We start from the raw sequence: 27,384 nt of genomic DNA on the forward strand, positions 1-27,384 counted from the left end.
ATTTTAGAGCCATGATTTGAAATAACCTGAAATAATTAATTCCTTTGATAAAAAGAAATAACAATGTAGAAATGCAACCCCACACAGTCTAACTCACTCTCTCTCAAAAGACAATTCTCTGGACCAATTTAAACTTTTCTTGATCAATTGTTAATCATATTAAAATATATGGTTATAATTTTGCTATATACAGTTGTTACAGAATCAGATTTATTACTTATGTAGATACATTCATGAGGGAACATGGTTCCTTTTTTAAAAGAAAAGTGTGAAGAATTTCAATTGTCAAAACAACTGATACAGAATTTAATTATAATATCATAAGCCAAATTAGGAACCATGACATGAAATCACATTTACATTAGTTATAAAGCACATTGGAAAGACCATATTAAGCAGCATTTCAACCAATACCAATACATTTTTAAGTACTACAAGTTCAAATGTCTATTGGTTATACAGAATAAAATGATCTACTCCCTGCAGTCCAAATTCACTAATTGACAACATAGAAAATTGTCAGAACCTGTCCATATTACATGGGTACCTTCAAAGGCATTTGACATTTTCTGTAAATATTAATTTTCCTTTCAATTTTAATTGATGCTGATGGGAAATTTTAAAAAAATTATGAGGTCTAAGGCTACATATGAGGATTTGTTTAAAAAAAATACACCGATCTTATGATTTGATGAGCATTCTCAGCTCACGCTGAAATTAGTGGGCATAGACGGGTGCAGAGATGAGGTGCTGGCCACCCAGTAGGATTGCGTCTAATCTTAACACAGAATACACCATGTTTAAAATATATAAACCTATAGGCCTTTATATATAACAAGCTCCACTTAGTTTTAGTACACATCACAGATTAATTCAGAGGTCTCAGAGTCCACTTTCTAATCTCTAGACCATTTGAATTTGATAACCCTTGATTGTCACATTTTTATTTGTCCCCATTTTGCTGACTAAAGAAATATATCATTCTCCTAGACTATTTAATGTAAACATGCAATGGATCCTGATGTTTATTACCAAAAATTTCACAATCCTGATTACTAAAAGGCATGCTCATTTATAGGGAAGTGTGTGCAGAGTCTTCTATAGACCTTTCCACAACTATTAATCTGCAGAGTACAGATAGAATCTGTTGTGTTTGGCAGAGTAGGCAAAAGTCTAGGCAATTGAAGCTAGTTAATGATACTACCACTGTTTAAAATACCAGTGAATTTATCCTCCTAATTAGTGGACCAATCCAACTCCCACTGAAATCAATAGGAATCTTTTCAACTACTTCAGAAGAAGTTGGATCAGGTCCTAGGTTTGTTCTGGAAAAAATATACCCTTACAACTAGGGTGACCAGGTGTTGCTGTTGCCCAGCCCTCTTCTCCTCCAGAAGGAGTTGAAGGTATGTGTGTCCCTGTGTCCGAGTGCTGGGAATGTGGCTACACCCCATCCCCCTCACTGCATCCCTCTCCGTCCCACCCCTCTCCCACACTCCAATGCCCCTGTCACTGCATCCCTCCCCTCTCTGTCCCACCCCCCGTCCCCCATCCCCCTCACTGCATCCATCCCGTCCCATCCTGCCCCCCACACATCCATCTCAGCCCTGTACCCTCTACAGTGCTCTCCTACCCATCTTTTCCACCTCCCAGACCACCCCCCCATGTCCCTCACCCCCCACACCCTTGCATTCCATTCACCTCCATACACTGCTGCACTCCTATTATGTCACTATACACCCTGTGCCCCCTACATCCCCTGTAGCTTTCTGCCTCCCCCTGCATCCCCATTGGCCCCCCATACCCCCCTTCTCACCCCCACCCTGCTCTCGTCCTTGGCCTCTTTCCCTCTCCATCCCCTCTCCTTCACCCCCACCTCCATCTTTTCCCCTCCAGGCAGCACCCAGAAAAGTGTTTGAAAAAGTGTCTCTGTGTAGGCAAGTGTGTGCATGCATGCACTGAAGGTGTGCAAGAGACTGTGTCTTTGTGTAGGGAAGTGTGTGTATTGCCACATGTGTGTATACCTGTGTGAATAAAATTTGCAGCCTAACTCTCTGACTTTTATTCCTTTTTCCGGCTTGTGCACAAAAAATTGATGACATAAAATATGTCTGTGTATTTATTTCATAACAAGTTTTTAAAAAAGAAGGGAACGCTAAAAGAAATGTATTATTTCTTAAAAAGTGAATGTTGTTGATTAGTAATTGCAGAAGAGCCAATGTATCATACATTTGTCCCCACCTTTGTCCAGCTACATTATAAACTCTTTGTTGCAGACTCTCTCTTTTTATGTCCAGCACCTACCAACGTGGAGCCCTGGGGTCTCTAGGCACTAAACAACAATTGTAATAATAAATAATGTGGAAGTATATGTGTTAGTGCATGCTAGATGTGTACACATGAATACATGTGTGTATCTGCATGTAGGCGTGGGAGTCATTTATTTATATAGATATCTGGACAGGTGTGCATTTCTGTGGTTATGCTCTATGGATTTGTATTTGGGCTTCAGGACTGGGCCTTTAATGGACCCACTGCAGCTTTGATAACGTGTGGTCATAATTCCACAAATAAATTTACAATAACTTTAGTGAACAAAAAACTGGAGCTGGTTATGAAAAATAGGAAGAGGAGAAGGAAAGAATCATGAAAACCTTTGTGAAATTTCATTTTTTTAAAAATTACACTTTTTGACTATTTTGCTGCCAGCTCTAGCATCCTGTAACAAATAAAATCTGAACTTAGCATAATACATCCGGCAAAACATAAATATGCCTGTTTGGACCTTGCAGTGAAAATGAGTACATGAATGAGGGTGGGAAGAGCAAGCAATGGAGGGAGGGGGAATGGAGGGAACAGGGGTCGGGCCTTGGGCAGGGGCGGGGCCTCAGGGAAGGGGCAGGGCAGTGGCGGGGCAAGGGTGTTCCATTTACTGGAATTAGGAAATTGGCAACTCTACTTACAACAAGTCAAGGAAGTTGGTACTTGGGAAAAGGCAAACAGCGTGAAAAGATTAACTAGTGCAATACAGGGAATAGCCTGTTTTGATTAAACTTTTATTTATCAACCAGAAGGAAAATACTCATTTTTGTTTAAAAAAGTCAAATCCTGGACCAATTTCAGTATGTTCACAACTTCTATTGAATTTCACATGCTTGTACCTGAGGACATTGTTTGGCTCGCTGTAATAAAGACCATTAGTAAGAAATTCACATCTTACCTTATCAGAAGGTTTGAATGGATTTCCTTGTCCACTTATTCCACCACTGATACTAAATCCAAGGCCAGGATTCTTTTCTATTCTCACACAAAACTATGTTAAAAAGATATGGAAAGATAATCGAACATAATCATTAATCTTCTAAACAACTGTGTCTCTGCCTGACACATTTTGGTTTATGGTTAACTATTGGAGTTGACCGTTGTAAATTATATTGTACAGAGTATTAAAAACTATTAAAATTGTTGTTTTGAAGTACACAAATGTGATATTTCACCATTTTTAATATGCCCTCACACTTCTGAGGATCATGCAAACAATAACTGTGCCTGACAGGTACTGTTTCTTCTTTATTCGTATGACTGAAGAACACCTTACAAAGTAACTTTTAATCTAACTAACTCAAAAGAAAATAGTCACAAAGGGCAAAATTAAAAGAAACTGATGAGGAAAGTTATTACACGCATTGTCCTCATTTCAGATCACTGCACTTTTGGTGGTTTAAAAGGAACTGAAGGCTAGCTAAGGCCTCTCCCCATTTTAAATCCTAAGAATCCTCTATGAGGGAGGGATGGGGTGAGTGACATCCACAGACACTGCTCACTAGAAAAATTCCGCAACTCAGTGCCAGAGGCACCAGATACCACCAGTGGTAATATGCAGAAGCCACTTGAAAAACTGCAGTTTCTCATTTCTCTGAGTCTTACTCCTTAAAAGCTCTTTTTCTGCAATGTTTTGTTTATTTAATGTTCAGACATCTAAAATACACACTCTTCCTCATACCTAAGAGCCTATACACTGTTCAATAAAACACATCTAAATGCACATGAATCCTCCTTTCTTCAGTGGTAGAAAATAGGATCATCCTCCACAACCAATCAATTTCCCCATCATCCCTTGGTACTCTGCCTCTCAAATCAATGCCAGAAAGAAGAGATTGGCTGCATTGGTGTCCTAAAGGCCAAAAAACTCTAGATCAGTTGAACCATCTCAGAAAGTGTCAATTATTAGATTGACAATGACACTATTAAAATAACTGCAACTAAAATAACTATTATAGGCCTGTTATAGCTCCCGTTAAAGTAAATGGAAAAATATCAATATGAATTTGCATTGTGGCGGACTTTAGGTTCTCAGTTAATGTTAAGTAAAAACATCACATTTAAATTTAAGCAGTACTTTCAGGAATAAAACCTTAAAAACACATTTATGTATAAATCTGTCAACTGTCAACAACATGGGTACATTTATGACATACTTGTTACTGAAGCACCCATTTTAATTAGGGGAAAAATGAATGAATCAGGGGAAAAATGTCAGCAACCTTCCTGATAAAAAGTGGATCATATTTGTCATTAAATGCATCACTTATTTGTTTGTAAGTAGGTTTTTTGGTTTCCAAATATTATAAGTATTCAATTACCCAGTTAGAAAGTGAACAGGAATGGGAGGAATGGGTATACATTCTCCAAGTGAAACAAATTGCTACAGGCACAAATAATAAGACTGGAGCTGATTAAGGCCCCTGAGGCATTTCAGTGAATGCTTTTAGAAAAAATGGCATGATCAATAGTACAATTTATGTCCATTCAATTTGCTACTACTGTGTTAAGTGCAACCTCAGTGGAATAATGCAACCATAAAACAAAACCAAAATGCTTTGAAAAAAAATCATGATTCTGTTGCAGACAGAAAGTTATCTTTAAAATCTATTCACAGGAACTCAAATATAAGTAGGCTCAAAGTTCTGCTCCTTCCATAAAATATCAGACTAATCACTCACATTGCTCAACATTGTGTATATGGTAATTTTCATTCATAATCAACAAGCCTAAGCATGTACACACAATCATAAAACACTAATCAAAATCCTTGCAAATTGATAACCGTTACATAGACCAAGAATCACAACTTCCTGTTAATGTAGCCCCTCACTTTCCTAACAATTTAGCTGCTACCTGACAGGAAAAAAAAAACCCAAATGTTGCTTCATCAGCATGTTATTTATATAAATATTTTCTCACCTGCTCTTGATAACCATCCATACTCCTCTGCCCTTTGGTTTGGATTAAGCACCGCCCCGCCTGAGGTGCCCGAGAGCTCTGCGAAGAAGGGATCTGAATTGGCAGTGGTGATTGAAACTGCTGAATGGTCACTTTATTCATGTTTCCTTCATATTGCTGCTCTCGACTTCGATGTTGTAGGCTTTGAGATCCCATCAAAGTCTGGATATGGCTACCTGCCTGTGGGTAACGTAACCCGTTAGGCCAGAAATTCAGGAAGCTGAAAAGAAGCAATTATTACAACTTACACAGTCAAGTAAAAGCAAACCTCTTAAATAAATATCAGAGGTTTGCCTTTTGACCACAGTTGGAAACAACCGTGATTAAAACCAGCAAGGATTTATCCATTGCATTTAGTGAATCTAGGAGCCATAATTGAGATCAAATGTACAGAGTCTGATACATAAAAGGAAAATATTTTATGCCTTATTTCATGTTATATATTTCTAGTCAGAAAATCTCATGAAATGAAAATATATAACAATGAAATAAATAAGATGATTTTGCAGCACATTCTAAAAAATGTTAAATATTGGGTAGCATTGAATTTGAGGATAGTTTGGAATAGAGTTTATTCTCTACTGATCACAAATATTGGCCTAAATTGTACACTGTTTCAGGATTATCTATTAAAAATCACATTTTACAATATAGTTTAAATTCAGTGCTTGTTTATAATAATGTCACAGGCTAGCAGAAGCCAAGTGGATACTATTCAGTGTCAATGCATTGTGCCAATAAAGAATGTGTTTTTTACATGACCTTATGTTTACCAATGTCACTAATCGGATTATCAACTTTTTAAAAGAGCTAATAGTTTGTAATTTGAAAAGATTCATACTTTTCAAAATTATGGAAAATATTGAACTTGTGCTATTTTGTTCACTGTCGTTTGATATTTATCAGAGAAAGGCCACTGATAATAGTCTTCAATCCCTGCTTATCTGTCACATTTTCAATTTTATTGCTGTAACATGTGGGGTTTGGTTTGTATGTTACTCTATTCTTGACATGGTAAAGTTGCACACTTGCTTACTTTTCAACATACATTCTGTTTATACATATACATTACATACACATTTGAGTCAAATCATTTAAAAATAAATTAATTGAAAACAATTTATACTGTTTATGATGACAGGATTGAATTGTTGATGCTTATTAATAATTGGCATGCAACTTAGCCATAAAGGAATGAGTAAAATGAATGCTCCAAGAAACGCTCATATCTTGCTACCTCCATGAAACATCTCAATTCTATGTTACTGGCCATCTTTAGAGTACGTAAACTCAGCAATTTATGACATGTTAGAGACCCTGAGAGAACTTCAGTGCCTTGCCCAAGATAACAGAAGCAGAACAGTCAGAAGGAGAAATCTGATCTAGTGACTCAAAACAATGTGCCTTAATGATAACTGGCCAGATCCTTAGCTATTTAATGAAGCTATGCCAATTTATACCAGCTGAGAATCTGGCCAGAATATATGCGTAGTTTCACATTGACTCTGTACTTCACCACAGACCAAATGAATCTCAAGGGGTTCATACAGCAGCCAAGGTGCAGAAATGCCTTGGCCCACACACCTTTTCCCTAGCCATGTTCCCTATATCAGCTGCAAGGAGGGGAGTGGGTGATATTGGTGCTTGTATTCTGGCTCCATGCCACTGGGGTGATCCTCCTGTGGCAGATACACAAGGTTTATGTCTGACTATCTTTCTTCTATTTCCCCTCCTTCATTCAACCTCATTCATCTGCCCCTTGAGCAATCCCCAGCTTCATTTTCAGTGATCTTATGTCCTAACAGTGAATCCCTTTCTTTCTCCTAAATGAGCAGTTAACTCATAAGAAATATGTAGATGACTTTGTCAACTAGTTTCTCGTAGGCACCACAGAAAAAGTGGGTCTCCAGCAGTATTAAAATGAGGAGAGGATTGTTTTTCAGCAAATGAATAGATTTACAGAGTGGCATTCTAAATCAAAGGGCAAAAATCCAAACTACTTTTTAATGGAAATATTCTAATGATTGCCAGCAGATTACTGTGTAATTGATCACCTTGGAGCTAGAAGCAACCATCATTTAATCTGCATGCTGCATAGTTAAGAGGAGAGAAATAACCATGAATAACTATGTAATTGTATAGTTAATAGTTGCACGGTAATTACCATGGTTGCATGGTACAATACATACATACTGCAGTTACATGGTGATAACCCACTGCCTAGTAGTTACATGTAACTAGTCAATACTGGCCCTACAGGTATGGATCATTTACATGATATATATTCTGTCATTGAAACTGAAGAAATTAGATTTTTTATGAATAGGTTACACACATGGGGCTCTGTACCAGATTCTGCTCTCATTTGCATTGACACAAACCCATTAAAGCTAGGGTGATTATGCTAGTAGGAGAGCAGATTTATTCCTTATTTATTTTTACAAAATCACATTATTCAGCATATGAGAATTTAATTTTACAGAAGACTCTGAAATTAATTTCAAAATGATTGCTACATTTAAGCCTTCAACTGGTGAAAAAACAAAACAAAATATTCTAGGTCACGTTCAATGCAAGGGAAATTAGCATTGTCATAAATACATGTTAAATACCTATTGAGAATGAAAAGTAAACAATATTCATCATTCATTTTCATAGATTTTGTTTGCAAAGATTATACCAATGCTTCTTGTGCCTTTATAGCATGGTTTTTGCTGTATATGGATAAGTTGAGAATAAATCCTTTTCTTAGAAACAGAAATCACTTAGAAACTGAAACAGAAATTCTGCTGAAAAAACATCTCTATTGTATGGAATGTTTTCCCTTGATTTCATTTGTATTCTATATATTATTTTAACATCCATCAAAAAAGTTAATTATTTGAAGCTGGGAGTCCATTATTGCCAATGCAATTCAAACTGCTGACGATGGCTACAACAATGGTTAGTGCCAATGAGTTAAACAGATTCTGATGCATTGTGTAATGTTTTAACATACCACATACCACATCTTTACAGCAGGATATTGAAATGTCTAATACGGATTTCACTTTGCAGTTTCTTATCACAAAAATGCACAAATACATATCAGAGTTCCAATACAAGATATAAAATATATTGTTTGAGTTGATGAGTCTAATCTTTACCTCACATATACTGGAGAAAATCAGGTGCAGCTCCTCTCAGGAAGTAGAATCCTTCTCCCAGCTCCAGTGTATACTATACAATCCCTTCGAGTGGTTCAGCCTACTCTCAGTGCCCAACTCCACAAATGCAAGGTTAGGGCCCCATCTGCCTTCAACCACGCTTTGTTTATTGCAATGATATATGTTCCTGGGGGTTCCAGGAGGGAACAGTCCCTGGGCTGCACTGAGCAGAGTGACTTCTATTGCATCTGGATCTGATGCTCTACTTGAGTAATTCTCCTGCACATTTATAAATGACCTCTTTTCACTGTGTAATTTTTGTAATGGCAAAGACTGCTGCTTCTGTGTTGAATGAAAAAATCTGAAGCCAGTAGGAAAATATTTACCTTATCAATACTTAATGGTATTTGAAGTGCAGCATTCACAAATATATTCATTATGTCTTTGGACCTGACTCTGATTCACGTACACCATTTTTACTCACTTCCTCAGTTCACTCCTCTGACTAGTACAAGAAAGATCAGAACCAACACATGTAGATTAACAATTTAATTATCACTACTGTTTTTACAGTTAGATCTTTTTAAACTTGAGTTTTTAAAACATTTTAGTTTATTAAAATCCTTTGTCCTTCAGTTTTATGAATATTCATTAAAAAGTTTACCACCAATGGCCAAATTTTCAGAAAGCCTTGAGCTGGTCTCTTTCTCCACACTTAGTTTTAAATTACTGCATTAAATTACTGCACCCTAAGAATGTAGGTATATGAATATTTTGTGCAGCTAGAGTGTGCAGTTATTTGCCCAGCTATCTAGTTTGTGTATGCAGAACATACATGCATCCACTTTTGCAAACATAATAAGTTAACTTGGCATAAATGAGCTCAAAAAACAGGTTAGAACTGAAAATATGACCCTTAGATTATGAATTTACAAGCTGTTTTAAGCCTTGAAGAAAAAATGCATTGCACCTATCCTGTGTCCACTAAAGCCAACTGGAGTAAGGGGGTTGCTGCTGATTTTGGTGGGAGAAGGAAAAAGCTGCCAGTACATAAATGTCTGATTTTATATCATCATGTTGCTACTGGTTACCTTTTTAGTAATAGTATCTGGTGGCACATCCCGCCTTCCAAGTGGATATGGATTCCATTGGCTACTAGCAGAAATATCTTCTTGTCCATTGTCTAGAATGTTGCTCTGCTGTGATGGGGTCTATTGTAAAAATGGTAGGATATACTTTAGTGCCTTGACAGATCACTGTATAAAACCACCACTTACTTTTGCCCCAAATCCACCTTGTTCAATTGCACAGCATTTCATTTATAATGAGAATCATTTTATGCTTTCTCCCTGTATTGTGTTAATGTATAAGAACTGTATACTTGCTGCAGTCTTGACTGCACTGTTGTCTATGGACCTTACTTTAAATGGGAGAACTTTAGATGCTCATTAATTATCTTGGCAATAATGAGAGAAGTGAGAAAATTAACTCAAATTCTGAAATCATAGAACAGTAAATATTTTTCTGAAATTACATTTTTAACACAATAGTGCGCTACAGAATCACACAATCTAAAAACATTGTACTGCTCATTCAAATTGTAAGTAAGTAAAGAGCAATGAAAGAATGTATAAATATCTCACCATCATCTATAATGTAAATATGAAATGTTAAATTTACAGTGCATTTTTTTAAAATGTTATATTTAATACAGACAATACTGAAGTTATAGTTGTCATACCTTGGGTTACCTTCTGCACTACTCTTACAGACCCCAGTTCAGGAAAGCACTTAAGCATATGTTTAAATTCCATTTAAGTCAATGGGACTTAAGCACATGCTTAAAATTAGGCACATACTTAAGTGCTTTCCCGAATAGGATGGACTTAAGCACATGTTTAAGTGCTTTCCTGAAACAGGGTCATACTTCTATTATTCTTTTCTGTTTCTTGCCCCTTGGACACATTTAATCCTGGTCATTTTCCTTCACTGGTAACTTTATTCATCTCCTTTTCAGTTATTTTTGTGGCCTTGGTGCCCTATTTTATCTTAATCTAATTTTATTTTCCATTTATTAATTTTTTTTTAGTTAGGCTTAATTAATTTTATTCACATAAATATAACTTTCTTGTCTGAATCCTTTCAAAATCCTGCTATCACTGGGCAGATCCAGCCACAGGAGAATTTCTACAATGTGGAGGATCCTCTCATGATACCTCTGCTGGCACAAATGCATGGCTAGGAGAATGAGAGCATGGCTGCAAGTCCATTACATTTGGCTGATCCCTAATCTATTATAAGAGACCCTTGGGACCATCAGCAGATAGCATAAATTAAAGTAAATTTTAAACCACTCTATTATATGCCAGGGACTGGCCAGTGCCAAGAAGGATCAGAGGAATGCAAAAGTTGCTTAGAGCCATTACCGTACCGCTTACACTCTACTGTTTTCCTTGTCTGCAGTTCAGAATCTGGGCCATTGTTTCAGATTATTTCCAATTGGTTTTTTTGCTTGTGGAAACCCATTATATATCTGAGTACTGCCAATGCCTCCTACCCCGTTTCTCAGTTTGGTTGAATGACACTGCATGATTGCAATCCCCTTGGAGTCATGAAAATGAGATGTATATCTTGAGAGATTATTCAGGTGAGCAGCATTAGAAATGAAAACTTCCCATTGCATAGTCTCTATTCTGAGAATAAAAATACACAGAGAAAAGCAAGTGTGTCATCCGTATGATGTGACTAATTTCACTAGTGCCTCTCATGGACTGAATCCCCAGAGTTGCTCCTACTTTGTAAAACTGATAAGAACATTTAAAACACATCATGTGCTATATGCTATTCAAAGGACTGTGTCTCTATGACAATATTTTCTGACAAAGTAACATACTGTGTGACTGTTTGATTGTTCCTAGGGGAGAGAGTAATATACTTTTGATCATGAAGTTCATCTAAGCAACAGTCCATACAGTGTTAAAAATAATTGTCATATGAACTTTAAAATTGAAGGCATTCTTCTGAAAGAAGTTCCTTTTTCCACTACAGAGAATGTGGAGCCATTTTTATAAGAGAGTGACTGTAATTGTAGAGGTGATTTAAAGCTGCTGAATAAAGAAAATGATGCAGTTGCTTACTGTTTTCTGTACAAGATTGGGAAAAATCTGTGATGATAGAGCTTTTCATTTCTGAGAGGAAAATGAATTTGGCTGCTTATAAAGTTATTCATTTGACAGAGGCTGAATGAACTGCACATCAATAGAAGTTTTACACCGATTAAATCTAGATAAAAAGTAAGAAGGAACAGTTCAATGTGATAGTAGAAGCAGTAGAACAGATTAAGGAAGATAAACACATCCCTAATTGTTTTCTTTGACTCTCTGAGCTGCCATTGACCAGTTAGGCCTTAATTATTGCTCTTTTGAGTCTGAGCAACACTAGGGAGAAAAAAAAAGGAGCAAACCATCCACGTGGTGTTGTCTGGATATATTACAGCTTTGAAAAGCATAATGCACATGATCCTTCTTTCTTTCACCAATGGAAATCAATAACTCCTTTGGAGTCAAAGGAATTATGCTGCTGTAAATGAGAGGAGGAGAAGGCCTGGAATAAACAATTTACGTAGTGATTCTTGCTATAACTGCTCAATTGGTATAACAGGCATTCTCCCTAGTATAGCAATCCTGGTATATAAGAGGCTGAAGCCCAGGTCCTCCCCTCCTACTCCAAAACACACCATTTATTGGGCTCTTAGCTCTCTGTTAAAATCACTACCTGCTTCCCCTTGATTCATAACACTAGAAACCAGATTGTGTGCGAGTGTGCTGTGGGGACAAACTCCCTGCTACATCTCCTTCCTTTAATGCACCTACATATTGGAGGAATACTTTTGCTTCTAGAGTTTCTGTCCCTTGCCTGAATTCTCAGAGTTAAAATTAAAATCAGATCCAGCTGACCCTATAGCCGAACATCAATAACTTAAGCATAGTATTGTTTAAAATGTATTAAAATTTGCTCTTCCATCAATATATACTCCAATTAATGTCAGCAGGGATTACATGTATCCCTTTCAAAACTTTTAAGTAGACAAATGTAGAACTGAAAATTAAGAAACCAATAAAACATTGCAGATGTTTAAACGTATGATGGAGTTGTTTCAATCTGTCTAGATGTGGAGACACCTGCAAAATGAAGTGAGGTTATTTTAATAACCGGGATAATGATAAAAAAAATCTTAAACAACAAGTCAGAGAGAACACATCAAAAGCTGCCACAGTCATTAAATTTGCAGGCTCCATGGATGTGGATTGCCCACAGACATTCAGTTTTCAGAAAGAAAAGGTTGATATATGTAAGCAATCTTTTTTCCTGTGAGGTATGCATTCTGAATGCGAGAATTTCAAGTGACTTATGTTTAATTATAAACATTCTACTGTATTACTCTTCCTTGAATAAAAACGGAATCAACATTTTCTGTGAAAACAGTCTAAGTCCACAACATACTTGCAGACAATTCCAAAATTTCCAGTAGTCACCTTTCAAAGATCTACATAGTGCCAATGGAAGATTTATAGTTTAGCATTTAGTTCACAAGTTATTTATGTCCCGCAGCCAGAAATGCAAAATGTTCTAGAAGATATCAAGGAATAAAAATAAGCAGTATTAGGAATTCAAAGTATTATATCAGCATTAACTTTGTCTTTGCTTTGCAAATTGTATAGTAAGAGAATACCATGCTTCCACATTTTTTAAGATGAGATTTTATGGTGGCATGTAGCAGATTGTGATTGCGTGCTTAATAGAAGGAATATTAGAGTAAGAGCTTGGAGAGTCCTTAGTTGCTGGTCACAAGAATATGCACGTGTGGTCATATATATATAGTGGAGACTTTAACTTCCCAGATATAGACTGGAGGACCAGTGCTAGTAATAATAATAGGGCTCAGATTTTCCTAGATGCAATAGCTGATGAATTCCTTCATCAAGTAGTTGCTGAACCGACTAGAGGGGATGCCATTTTAGATTTAATTTTGGTGAGTAGCGAGGACCTCATAGAAGAAATGATTGTAGGGGATAATCTTGGCTCAAGTGATCATGAGCTAATTCAGTTCAAACTAAATGGAAGGATTAACAAAAATAAATCTGCAACTAGAGTTTTTGATTTCAAAAGGGCTGACTTTCAAAAATTAAGGAAATTAGTTAGGGAAGTGGATTGGACTGAAGAACTTATGGATCTAAAGGTAGAGGAAGCCTGGGATTACTTTAAATCAAAGCTGCAGAAGCTATCAGAAGCCTGTATCCCAAAAAAGGGGAAAAAATTCATAGGAAGGAGTTGTAGACCAAGCTGGATGAGCAAGCATCTTAGAGAGGTGATTAAGAAGAAGCAGAAAGCATACAGGGAGTGGAAGATGGGAGGGATCAGCAAGGAAAGTTACCTAATTGAGGTCAGAACATGTAGGGATAAAGTGAGACAGGCTAAAAGTCGAGTAGAGTTGGACCTTGCTAAGGGAATTAAAACCAATAGTAAAAGGCTCTATAGCCATATAAATAAGAAGAAAACTAAGAAAGAAGAAGTGGGACCGCTAAATACTGAGGATGGAGTGGAGGTTAAAGATAATCTAGGCATGGCCCAATATCTAAACAAATACTTTGCCTCGGTCTTTAATAAGGCTAAAGAGGATCTTAGGGATAATGGTAGCATGACAAATGGGAATGAGGATATGGAGGTAGATATTACCATATCTGAGGCAGAAGCGAAACTGAAACAGCTTAATGGGACTAAATCGGGGGGCTAATCTTCATCCAAGAATATTAAAGGAATTGGCACCTGAAATTGCAAGCCCATTAGCAAGAATTTTTAATGAATCTGTAAACTCAGGAGTAGTACCGAATGATTGGAGAATTGCTAATATAGTTCCTATTTTTAAGGAAGGAAAAAAAAGTGATCCGGGTAACTATAGGCCAGTTAGTTTGACATCTATAGTATGCAAGGTCCTGGAAAAAATTTTGAAGGAGAAATTAGTTAAGGACATTGAAGTCAATGGTAAATGGGACAAAATACAACATGGTTTTACAAAAGGTAGATCGTGCCAAACCAACCTAATCTCCTTTTTTGAAAAAGTAACAGATTTTTTAGATAAAGGAAATGCAGTGGATCTAATTTACCTAGATTTCAGTAAGGCATTTGATACTGTGCCACATGGGGAATTATTAGTTAAATTGGAGAAGATGGGGATCAATATGAACATCAAAGGGTGGATAAGGAATTGGTTAAAGGGGAGACTACAACGGGTCCTACTGAAAGGCAAACTGTCAGGTTGGAGGGAGGTTACCAGTGGAGTTCCTCAGGGATCGGTTTTGGGACCAATCTTATTTAATCTTTTTATTACTGACCTTGGCACAAAAAGTGGGAGTGTGCTAATAAAGTTTGCAGATGATACAAAGCTGGGAGGTATTGCCAATTCAGAGAAGGATTGGGATATTATACAGGAGGATCTGGATGACCTTGTAAACTGGAGTAATAGAAATAGGATGAAATTTAATAGTGAGAAGTGTAAGGTTATGCATTTAGGGATTAATAACAAGAATTTTAGTTATAAGTTGGGGACGCATCAATTAGAAGTAACGGAAGAGGAGAAGGACCTTGGAGTATTGGTTGATCATAGGATGACTATGAGCTGCCAATGTGATCTGGCTGTGAAAAAAGCTAATGCGGTTTTGGGATGCATCAGGAGAGGCATTTCCAGTAGGGATAAGGAGGTTTTAATACCATTATACAAGGCACTGGTGAGACCTCACCTAGAATACTGTGCAATTCTGGTCTCCCATGTTTAAAAAGGATGAATTCAAACTGGAGCAGGTACAGAGAAGGGCTACTAGGATGATCCGAGGAATGGAAAACTTGTCTTATGAAAGGAGACTTAAGGAGCTTGGCTTGTTTAGCCTAACCAAAAGAAGGTTGAGGGGAGATATGATTGCTCTCTATAAATATATCAGAGGGATAAATACAGGAGAGGGAGAGGAATTATTTAAGCTCAGCACCAATGTGGACACAAAACAAATGGGTATAAACTGGCCACCAGGAAGTTTAGACTTGAAATCAGATGAAGGTTTCTAACCATCAGAGGAGTGAAGTTTTGGAATAGCCTTCCAAGGGAAGCAGTGGGGGCAAAAGATCTATCTGGTTTTAAGATTCTACTTGATAAGTCTATGGAGAAGATGGTATGATGGGATAATGGGATTTTGGTAAGTAATTGATCTTTAAATATTCAGGGCAAATAGGACTAATCCCGAGATGGGATATTAGATGGATGGGATCTGAGTTAGCCAGGAAAGAATTTTCTGTAGTATCTGGCTGGTGAATCTTGCCCATACGCTCAGGGTTTAGTTGATTGCCATATTTGGGGTCGGGAAGGAATTTTCCTCCAGGGCAGATTGGAGAGGCCCTGGAGGTTTTTCGCCTTCCTCTGTAGCATGGGGCATGGGTGACTCTGCTCCTTGAAGTCTTTAAACCATGATTTAAGGACTTCAATAGCTCAGACATAGGTGAGGTTTTTCGTAGGAGTGGGTGGGTGAAATTCTGTGACCTGCGCTGTGCAGGAGGTCGGACTAGATGATCAGAATGGTCCCTTCTGACCTTAGTATCTATGAATCTATGAATCTATATATCACCCTAGATCCACACATGTAACTCCCCATTGACCAGAATGCATTAAAGTCAAATATAGCATATGACCTAAAGTTCTTGATCTGAATGATATATGAAATACTTCATTCATAAATACACATGCATAAAATACTAAGGCTGTCTGGAATTAAATGTCAAAATGATTCCTTGCTAGGACCTGGAACAAGAATTAATATATCACCCAAAGATATATCAACAGTTTTTGAAAGAAAAAAATATGACAAATGCTGGAAAACTCCTTTTCTAAGTGAATACACATCTATATTTAAGATGCCAATTTGGTTGTCATTAATTTTGCCACATTGGAGATGTACAAGTACAAATATGAAGATCTGTAACACTCTGGATAAGCAGAGAGTGAAGGGCATAAGAAACTAATCAAATGTGAAAGGATAAGTTTTTAGGTGCAGTTTGGCAATGCAGTGTGTGTATTTGTACTGTTGAAATATTCTGGTATGCTTACTGGCTGGGAAATACAATACACTATATGTATTAATAGTTAGATCAGGCTGTTAGACTCCAGTTCAGCAAAACTCTTATGCCACATAGCTAACATTAGAGCATGTGAGTAGTTACACTGATTTCATGTGCACATGTATAAATAATATGATGGTTTGGAATTTTATGTCAACACTATTCCTTGCAAGGAACTGTCCTAACTTCAGTGAGACTACTCTCCCATGTGTTAAAGCAGAGATTAAAGTCCCTTCTACATCACGCTATGAATATTTTGGCAAGATTTTAATGGGTAACATTCTACTCTATCTTGTTATAGCTACTTCGTTCATGAACCATGTAGATTAGTAGATGTTTATACGTGTGTATGATGCATATATACATGCACCAATATATCAATAATAGGTATGAAATAAGAAACTGAAAAGTTTTAGAACACTAATTTTCTTTTCTATATCCCCAATACTTAAAACCAAAATTTAAAAATACTGTAATTGTAACCAGTAGGGGCTCAAAGTGTTGCAGTGTTGTTACAGATAAATTAGTGGAAAGTGGAACACCTTGGCTCCTGTGATGCACTCTACATACATTCTTAAAAAAATGTCTACAGTACCATTTCTAGGATTAAATATCTACAACATGAAACATAATCCCAGCTCTATTCCCAGAATATATAATCAGGATAACATTAGTCTGCAACACAAGAGCAGAAAGCAGCAGTAACAGCCATGTGAGCTGGTTAATCCAAAAAGCAAGGTTATTAACTAGGCAAACTATGATACCAGCATCTTTGCTTTTTGGACTGATTACAGGGTTTAAGCATGAAAAGCTAAAGCAGGAAAAAGCAAAGGATATTAATTTATTCTGTGATGTTGGTATATACTGGCTATCCCATACTTACTTTTGGTAGAGGTAGCTCTTGCTGAATTTGGTTTTCAAATTTAGATCTAGTCTGCAAGTTTAAAGTCATGCTTCTGCCTGCATGCATTGCTGACAAACCTCCAGAGTGCAGCATGCCAAGGTTAACAGTGTGGTGTTTGTAAGCAGCGGTCTGAGTAAAGGAAATAACCACGTGACAGGATATGAACACACATGCTCATTGAATTAAGTATCGCACAAACGTGGTTAACTTCACAGGTTTTAGTTTAAGCAAACAAACAATACCAAGAAATAAATAGCTTTTTGATGCATGCACTCAGTTGAACAAAAGCACCTACAGTACTGGTTATACATAAAATGGATACCATAAAAAGACTATAACAATGATAGAAAATGAAATATTTTTTATACCCATAGTCTGAAAACTCTGGTATATTGTATGGTACAAATCATTTTATAGATATAGAGCCAGAGATGCCCTATACTCCCACGGATGGTCCAAAAATCTGTGTATTTGAAGTGCAGGGAAGTAATAACAGGAAAATCCATACAAGAGGTCTCTGTACCATTTTGTGTGCTAAGCTCTTTGTGGAAGAGAGGATTTTGATTTGGACAGACACACAGTTAATAGGTCTGTGCACGCATGGACTAAATGGACCAAAATTCCACATGACAGGATCAGCTGGCTGGATCAACTGCTGCCCATTTCCTTTATTAGCAGCTACAAACCAGTTGCACAGGCAACCTGATATGTTCGAGTTGAGAATTCCATCAGTTAGCACAATATGTTTTCATCTGGAGCAAAGACCTTTTACATGAAGTTTGTTACACTTCCTACATCTCCATAAAGGTTGGTCCATAAAACTGATCTTGTGCAAAGTATCGCCATGGTCACAGTCTCAGTTTCTGACTGTATACTGCAAATTTACTATATATTAGATCACTTTCAATTGCCTTAATCAATATGAACCTAATTTAATTAATCAGGATCTTCACTGCATGCTTTATATGAATGAATGTATTCCTTACACCAAACACAAATATTTAAAATAATTGTAAAGTGTGTCCTAAACCAACAAAATCCAGAAAATACAAATTTTAGCCTGAAACCTCTGTCCTTAAGATACCACATTTTCATTAGGTATTATGTGGTCTCCAAACAAGGAGTAATTTTACATACCACATGTACAGAAACGGAGGTAAGGAAGAAGTTTCAGTCTTCAAGATACATTTTTTAAAGTTTGTCTGTTTGAGCCTTAATGTTATTTTAATATGCATCATTCTTTAGTACATGAATAGCAATGGATATTTTGACTTCAGAGTTGTTACGATCCAGCATAAATTATGTATTTGAATACATTTAAAAATGCATATAATTTACACATTAGACCACAGCAGTTTTCCAAAGCTGCTTTGGTTTATGAAACAAACCCATATTTATAAAGTGTATTTTTGGCTGGATAGTCAAACTATGCATAGAAATATTATATCATCAGTACTATATTTTGCATGGAAAATAAACATGCTCATCTTTCTACAGCTAAATGGGTATAACAATAATCTCCACACTGAAAAGGAATAGTTGTGCATATCCAATGCTACCATTACAAAGTTAAATAAGCTACAGGTTTAATTTGCCCCCTAAAAACACCAATGAGGGTTAGAATACACTTTTGACAGTTTACTTATGTTTTTTCCCTCTTTTTAAAAAGCTATGATGTATTTGTAATACACTATTGCCAAACAATATCCAGAGCCTTTCACTGATCTCTGAGCATTACTGAAAAGGTAGGGTTTCACCATATCACTTCTGACAAAACCATTAGCAGGTTTCATTTTTCTTTTGGTAAGGAGTCCTGGAAATCAAAAGAATTAAGCCTTCTGAGTTAGTTTTTCCATAAAGAGTGCATATTAAAGGCAATGGAGTCATGTATGAAGAACTTCTGAAAGCCACTACCATCCCAAAGCTGGAAAAGAAAAGTCATAATGAGTTTGTCTTCAAAACCTACACCAATCAATTATTTACTTTAATATGGCTTCGGTTAGTGATTGTCAGAAGCAGAACTGACTGGAAAATTTTTGTTAAAACAGTTTTCATTCAGAAAATACCATTTCGATTAAACTGATTTTTTTGTGAAATTGTATGGATTTCAGTGAAATTTCATTTAAAAATTGGAAATCATTTTGAAAATGTCAAAACATCCTATTTCAAAATTTTCAGAACAAAGTTTTGATTTTTCATTTCAAAACATCTATTCATTTAAAATTTACGTAATTTTTATATAAATAAAAGGGGGATCAAAATCAAAATTGAAAATGTCATACATATCAAAACAAAACATTTTTAGTGACCTTAAACATTTTTTTCCCAGAGTTTAGTTCTGCAAAAAATTTCAAAATTCCAGCTTTATGTCCCAATTCAGAATGAATTTTTTTCACAATCTCAAAATTTTTTGACGGATGAAAAATCAATTTTCTGAACAGCTGTAGTCAGTAGTTTTCATTGGTTTGACCTTTTTTTTTTTAAAGTGATGTCATGTTTGAAACCCCATGTAGTCATGAATGATACATTACCAACCACAGACCATATTCTGCCTTAAACTATACCCCTATTGCACATCTGTAAATGAGAGCAGAATTTGAATCCTTATTATGAAATCATCTCATTTATATAAAAAACAAATCTACTATCCAGCTATCCTTTATGTAAGTTAGATGGATTTAAAGAAAAAGGAAGAGGAAAAACAGTATAATTTTTTTAATTACCTAGTTTAATTTTATTTTTAAAGGCAATATTGCTTTGGTTTGTAGTCGCCAGCCCCCAGCAACTCCTTCTTTCCTCTTCCAGCCTGGCTTCGGTGTTTTCAAATATTGGCCCTGCTTTAAAGTTGAATCTTTACTTACAAAACTAAACTGGGAGTACTGAATCCTAATCTGGAAAACAAATAATTCCCACAAATTTGGCCATTTGAAGAGTGTTCGCAATTAGACATCAAAGATAAGGTCTAAATCTGGTTGCCAAGATTTGGAGGTGGTTGAGCCTCAATGGAAAGTAGATAATTTACCTTTCATTTGAAAGTAAAAATTCACAGCAGCCAGGGTGCCTGTTTTTCTTACACGCCTCTCTGACAAAGGATGCATAAGTATCCTTTAAAATGTGACAATCAGGAGTTCAAGCGGTGAGACTTCAGTGGGAAACATTCCATGTTTCTCCTAAGCCAATGTGGCACTCAGCTGTGCTTCAGAGGTAGCTTTGGTGCTATGAAACTTTAGGAACAGATTTTCTGTCTCTCGGCTGTGGCAGCACAGTAGGGCTTAAAAAGCACCTTATGGGGCCACAAAATAATTCCCTGCATGGTCTTATCCTGTCCTATCTGCAAGCTCCAGCACAGGGGGATGACAGGGGTAGGGAAGAAGGCATTATAAGGGGCAAGTCCATAATGCATGGCACTATGGAGGTTATGGGCTATGTTGCAGCATCTAGATCATTCAAGATAGGCTACTGTATGTTAGCTATACACTTTATGCTGGGGATAGAATAACCATATGTCCCATTTTGGTCAGGACAGTGTCCTTTTTAAGCCCTACCCCGGATGTCCTGATTTTTGGGACAAATGCCCAGTTTTGCCCAAAAAGTGGGGCACCCTCTCCAATGGGGCACGGAAGAATGTTCAGGGAAGGGGGAGTAGGGTTGCCAGTTGTGGTTAGATGTATTCCTGGAGGTTTCATCACATGACACAATGTTTAATCAAAGATTAGTCTAATTCCTGAAGACTCCAGGACAATCCTGCAGGGTTGGCAACCCCGGGAGAGTGAGCGGCAAACGCCAGACCCACGCAGGGGGGTTCAGGCAAGCAGTGATGCCGGATGACTTGGGATAGCCCTCCATGCAGGAGGGAACTCAGGCAAGCAGCTCAGACCAACTCTGCCTGGGGGGTTGGATGAGAGACTTGGACGAGCCCCATGTAGTATCCCATTTTCCCTTTGGGAAATAAGGTCACCCTCGCTGGGGACCATTTTTGACTCTAGAGCAGCCAAGAATCTGAAGTATGCTGTGACACCGAGGTCCCTTTGGGGTTCGCTACTCTGTGTCAGCCACTCCAGTGAGGCCTGACATACTCACTACAACTAACACTCATCATGATATATATTTAAAAGGTGGCATGTAATATATCATTGGAAAATGAATAACTCACTGATCATTAATATTCTTGCATGATGTATGTACTGTCAACCCACAAAGGATTACACAGATTTTCTGGAGTTATGACTAAAACGTGTTTAAACCAGGCATATCAGAAGGAGTTGATAAAATAATCTTTCGCCCCCCCAACAAAGGAATGTGGTTGTGTCTGCTTGCATGTGTATTCCATCTAAATTGAGTAAGGTGTGACAAAAGAATATTTGCATGCCAGGCAAAAAAAGCCATAAGGAGTGCAAGTGGGGAAAAAGTGATCACAATGTCAGCGGGGATGGAGACTGCACTCCCAGGAAACCTTCCTGCCCTTCGAAGAAGGTCAGTGAACTCGGAGATATAATTTTCAAAGGTTTACTGGACTATAAAGAGAGGAGCAGAGAATCCCTAAGTTATTCTTCACTTGAGGAGACAAGGAAAACCAGCGCCTTGGACTCTGTGGGAATTCTAAGAGCTAGTCACTGACTGCTGGGAAAGGTAGTTTCCTCACCCAAAGACTGTAGCTTAAGTGAGATCTTTGCCATTAGAAAACATATTTTGACTTTTGTTTGTTGGTAACCCTCTCTATTTTTAACCCTTATCCTCACTAAAACCTCTCTCTTTTTGATTGAATAAGCTTGTTTTTACCTTTTATCTAAACCGACCAGTGCTGTGATTGAAACAACAGTGATCGTCAAACCCACTTAGATTAATGAGCTGCAGAGTATAGTCTCTTTAAAGGAGCAACAAACTTAATAAGATTCTGTGAGTGCTACAGTCAGAAGGACTGGACACTACACAGCAGATGGTTTGGGGGAAATTCAGGACTGGGAGGGTCTTAGGGTCCCTCTGAAACAGTAACTAAGTAGTGGAAGCCAGGGTCTGACATGCATGCTTGTGTTCAGGCTGTTGGTGTCAGAGCTGTGAGCCATCACAGCATAACATTTAACGCACCCAGAGTTTCAAAGCAGGTGGTGACACACCCCTTACTGATCTGGGTTGAACCCCAAAGTGTCACAGATGCAAAGGTGGGTGACATAAAGCCATCTTTGGCCCCTCCTCCCCAAACTGTGCTGTGTACTTCCTAGAGGTACAGCCAGCGTTAGACCCTTACTCTACTTTTTAAGTGGAGTTAAGACCCAAAACTGAAAATCTTGGTACCTATACTGCCATCTAAATGAGTTTTAAAAAGTTTCTTCAATTTTTTCCTAAGATACACCATGAAATAGCCCTTATGAAGCTGAATAGAGAACTCCACATTTTTAAGTGAAAAATTAAATTTTAAACCAGATTAGTAGTCTACACACTATAATAGGTTTTCTGGTGGAGAAAGGAGGAAGCTGATGAAGGGGCTATAAGGGAAGAACAAGGCCATTTTAAGACTCTTTGTTCGTTTGGCCACTCTTCAGCAGTGCATTCTCACCCACTAGCCATAATTAATTTTTACATTTTTCCATGAAGGTTATAGGGGAGCTGTTACATTGTTGTTCCCATTCACCTCCCAGAGTTCCATCAATGTATGCATCTGGCCCTCCCAGTTTAATTTCAGGAGGAAATGAGTTGGAAATGACTATTGGCCACAAACTGCTGGGGAAAGGGCATTCAGAATCACAGAGGGACTGAAGAAGACTTGTGTCCTGTAGTCTGAGAACACAAAAAAGTCAAGCAAATATAGTTTTAAAATACATTCATTCAAAATAGTAGGGAAAGGTTTTTGTGATAGTTCCCTTGCAATTTTTTGCTTTTGCTGCTATGAACTGTTTTACCTAATAGGGAGATATGTTGCATAAAATACCCTACACAATTAATTTTAAAGTTATTTTTGAAATGATGGGGCAAGATTCTGATACTGGTTAGTAGCATAATTTAATTACTTTACACTGGTGGGATATATGAGCTCTGCTCATTACATTTAAAATAGCAACAAACTAAGCTATGATTTGAAACCATTGGCCACTGATGCCCTTCTTGAGTATCCCAGACACCTTGTTGTGGTTAACTGCACTAATGGACTCAGAATGGATTTATTTTCTACAGGTTTATGTTGACGATAATTCCATCTAGATCAGTGCTACTCAAAATGGTGGTCCGCGGACCGGTGCCGGGCCGCGAGCCATCCACTGCCAGTCTGCGCGCACATTGGAAAAAAAAAATTGCCGGTCCCCCACATCAGATAGCTTGAGAAGCACTAATCTAGATCATCTACTCTCAATCTTATTTCTATTCTCTGAATTTGTTTTTAAAATTCTTCCTACATGTTGTATGGATAAAAGTTTAGTGAGATCATTTTTGGAAATTAAAAAACAGGAGAGTTGAGATTTTTCCACTAAGATTCAATCCTTTCTAGTTTTATTTCAGAATCTTCTACTATGGCTGATACTGCTCTTCGATAGAAATTATGGTTGTAGTGTTTCAGACAGTCCCAAAGTAGTAACTAAATGAAGCAGGTTTTTTGGTACCAAACACTTTTATACATAAGCCTCCGTAAATCATTTACCCAAGAACCCCCAATATTAATTGATTATATATCTTATGTTAACAAAATCCTTCACAGAGGAGTTCCCCATAACACAAATACAGGGAATCTCAGAATCAGAAATTTGTATATTCACCATGTACGTGCACATACTTAGAAATATTAAAATTTAAAACTAGAGCATTAATTCCAGAGAAATGTCAAACATACCCTGTCTAACCTTCTAGCTTCTATATGTCTAAGTAGCTGTTGTCTCCAGTCAGCAGGCATTTTAGCACAGCTCTCATTTCCCTTCACAGGGGTAGGCCTTGTCTTTATATCACTGTTATCTGAAGGCTTGTCACCATAGTTACCCAAGTTATAGTCTGATGGTATCTTTTCCAATAGAGCTGCCATTGTAGGCCGAGCTGAAACTGGCCTAGTCTGAGATGTACCATAACTCTCTGTACTGTAGCTTCTTGCAGACAATGGCCTCCTTTGTGTAAGGTTTTTAACTGGAAAACTTCCAGACTGGGCTTTCACTTCTTGATATGAAGGGTGTTCATCTTCATACCTGCCATTCCTTTTGAGGAACTGGGTTTCAGACACTGAGATACTGCTTTGGCGTTCCATAGCTGCTCTATACTGAGGTCTGCTATACCTATCACTCTGAGGCAGTTCGTGAGGTTCGCTTACTCTTCTATACATTGACATTTCAGTGGAGCTTGCCAATGAATCTGCTCTTCTCAAAAATCCTGACCTTGATCCCTGGGTTGAGAACTGAGCACTAACAGCCTCCTCATTAACTGAAGGCTGAGAGAATGAAAACATGTGCTCCATGGGGGGATATCCTCTATAGGCTCTTGGACTAACCAAATCCTTGGCATTGTTTTTACTCTGCTGGGGAACATATTCTGGATTGTGTTGAAAAGGCGGTGGTATCCTCTTTTCTGCTTTAACTTCCACTGCTCCTTGAGGGTTGAAGCTTTGGTCAAACTGATAGACTTTTTTGGTTACAGAAGGCTTTTGCTGCTGCTGTAGTTTAACACTTCCATAACTCAGCAACTCATCATCTAGCATTGGTACAGACTGGCTACGAGACATACTAGTCATACCATGCTCCTGTCCTACCATTTTATCTAGTCTTTCATGGGTTCCTGCATTGTCATTACGGGATGCATAGTTTTCTAATGGAATATTATAAACTTTGTATGTACCAATGTCTATCTCATCAATACTTTGCGACTTCTTAAATTTACTAGTTTTTAAATCTTTCATCATTGGGGAAAGCCTCTCTGTACTCTTGCTCATTGCAATAACACTTTTAGAAGACTCTGGACGGCAATGAATATGTGAAAAGACATTACTAAGACTTCTGTTAGCATTTGAATCATGATACTCCCATGCTACTCCTGGAGAAAAAGTGCTAGCTACTTCAGGAGATTCTTTGCTATGATCTTTCCTTTCAGGCAAAGGGCTGGTGGTTGGGGTGCTCTCCAACTTAGAAGGAAAAGCTGTCCTATCTTCAAAAGGACTTGGAGTTCTGGTCCAATTCTGCCAAGGATTGGGAGGAGGCACTTCTGATTCAGGTGTGTTTCTGAGTGTAGGCTGATCAAGTTCCAGGGGAATGCCAACTATCCTGTCTTGTCTAATTAAAGGCCTGCGTCCATGAGCAGATGTGCTTCTAGATTTAGAGCATAAGAGAGGGTTAGTGCTAGGATTCTCCACTGTGCTCTCCTCTGCAACAAAGCCTGTGTTATCATAGTGTGGGGTATCATTCCAGCTGTCAGCAAAAGTGTCACTTATTGGATGCCTATCATTGCGCTGCTGCAGATTTCCCACTGGAGCAGACTCTAGCTGGCTGAGTAATGGCTTTGTCTCAAGAGGCTGTGGAAAAGACTGTGCAAGCCTGCAAAAAGTAAAAATAAAAGGCAATGAACACTATCAGGGCCTCTGTTACAATAAGTGAGAATCAGCAGAAAGAAAGTCTTACAAAACATCCTAATGTTTTCTCATGTATATCTATCCCTTCGTCTTATATTACAATATATATAGAAATTATGCTGGTGCTTTGTCACAAAATCTGGCATTTTCTAACTTTTGAGAGCTTAGTTTTGCAACCTAAATAATTGTTTTAACATTTTTTTGTATGTAATATAACTTATTTTTCAGCAAAGTGGGTAACTCTGCACAAAATAATTCAGCTATAAAAGCCTCTACTGTCATAAATCCAGGAATTAACACAATTCCACGCTGTAAAACGAAACTTCTGAAAATTTGGTGCATGATGGCCCTGATTCTCTTGTCCAGTTGGACAGCTTTGTGCTTCTGCAGCAATGCAATGGTGTCTCCATAAAGCAAGCTTAACCTGCCTGTGGAGGATTCCCCATGTGTAGGGACACATTTCAGTGGCAAAGAGCTACTGTAGCAGTTTCTATTCTGTGTTGCCAGTGTAGGGGCATGGCTGGGGAAGAGAAGTGCCCTATGCCCTGGCAATCTCCAGCTGCTACAATGGTCCCCTTGAGGCTGTTGATAACCAGTGAAAATTAAAGCAGCTTTCAGGCTTCTCTTATTTGTGCAGGAGTTCTATCTTAGGACAAAGTGAGGGCTGGGGGAGTATAAAGGTTACAAGCATTCTGTCAATCTTAAGCACTCCTCAGCTGCAGCTCAGGATCTATGCACTTTCAGTATGTGGTTATTTCACTTTAGAAAATATAATAGAGAACCTGACTCTCCACTGTCTTCACCTTGAATTGTTATCTCCACCAGGGCAAAATGGGTATAAAATGCTACTCTTGTTTGACAGCCTTAAATACCCAGTATGCCCTCGCTTTGCCCAACTGTATATGACTACACAAGGTGAGAGGCAACAGAGAATCAGACCCAGTAAACATATACGGGCATCCGATGAAGTGAGCCATAGCTCATGAAAGCTTATGCTCAAATAAATTTGTTAGTCTCTAAGGTGCCACAAGTACTCCTTTTCTTTTTGCATATACACACCTGTTACCCCACAAAGAATTATTCACTGCTTCTTTGGCAGTTGTTTGCAAGGACCCCATTTTAACACGAGTATTAGAGGACCCTGAGGAAGCTTGGGAAGGTGAATAGTCTGAGTAAGTGCCTGAGGAAACACTGTTATTGAGACAGTGGATTTTATCTGCTTCAGATTCATCTGTTGATTCTGAAATAAAATAGAACAAGCATTATGTGGGGTTGGAGCATTCGGAAACTAAACATTCTGGAAAAATAAATGTTCAAACTGATATTATGCATATATTTAAAAACACTGTTTGTAAGATATC

The 27,384-nt window shown here is 37.7% G+C and overlaps 1 protein-coding gene across 4 annotated transcripts in view; it reads right to left on the bottom strand.

Annotated features, from left to right (window-relative positions):
* The window catches only part of LRRC7 (leucine rich repeat containing 7), a 380,755-nt gene that overhangs the window by 24,015 nt on the left and 329,356 nt on the right, over positions 1-27,384 (bottom strand). For all 4 annotated transcript variants that reach the window (XM_043490855.1, XM_043490857.1, XM_043490856.1 and 1 more), the window contains exons 19-24: positions 27,083-27,263; positions 24,311-25,988; positions 17,473-17,622; positions 9,521-9,640; positions 5,245-5,463; positions 3,221-3,313 (exon numbers count right to left, since the gene is read on the bottom strand). In XM_043490855.1, coding sequence (XP_043346790.1) covers positions 3,221-3,313; positions 5,245-5,463; positions 9,521-9,640; positions 17,473-17,622; positions 24,311-25,988; positions 27,083-27,263 — 2,441 coding nt within the window. The remainder of the gene's footprint in view (positions 1-3,220; positions 3,314-5,244; positions 5,464-9,520; positions 9,641-17,472; positions 17,623-24,310; positions 25,989-27,082; positions 27,264-27,384) is intronic.

The sequence above is a fragment of the Dermochelys coriacea genome, chromosome 8 (assembly GCF_009764565.3).
Source record: "Dermochelys coriacea isolate rDerCor1 chromosome 8, rDerCor1.pri.v4, whole genome shotgun sequence".
NCBI lineage: Eukaryota > Metazoa > Chordata > Testudines > Dermochelyidae > Dermochelys > Dermochelys coriacea.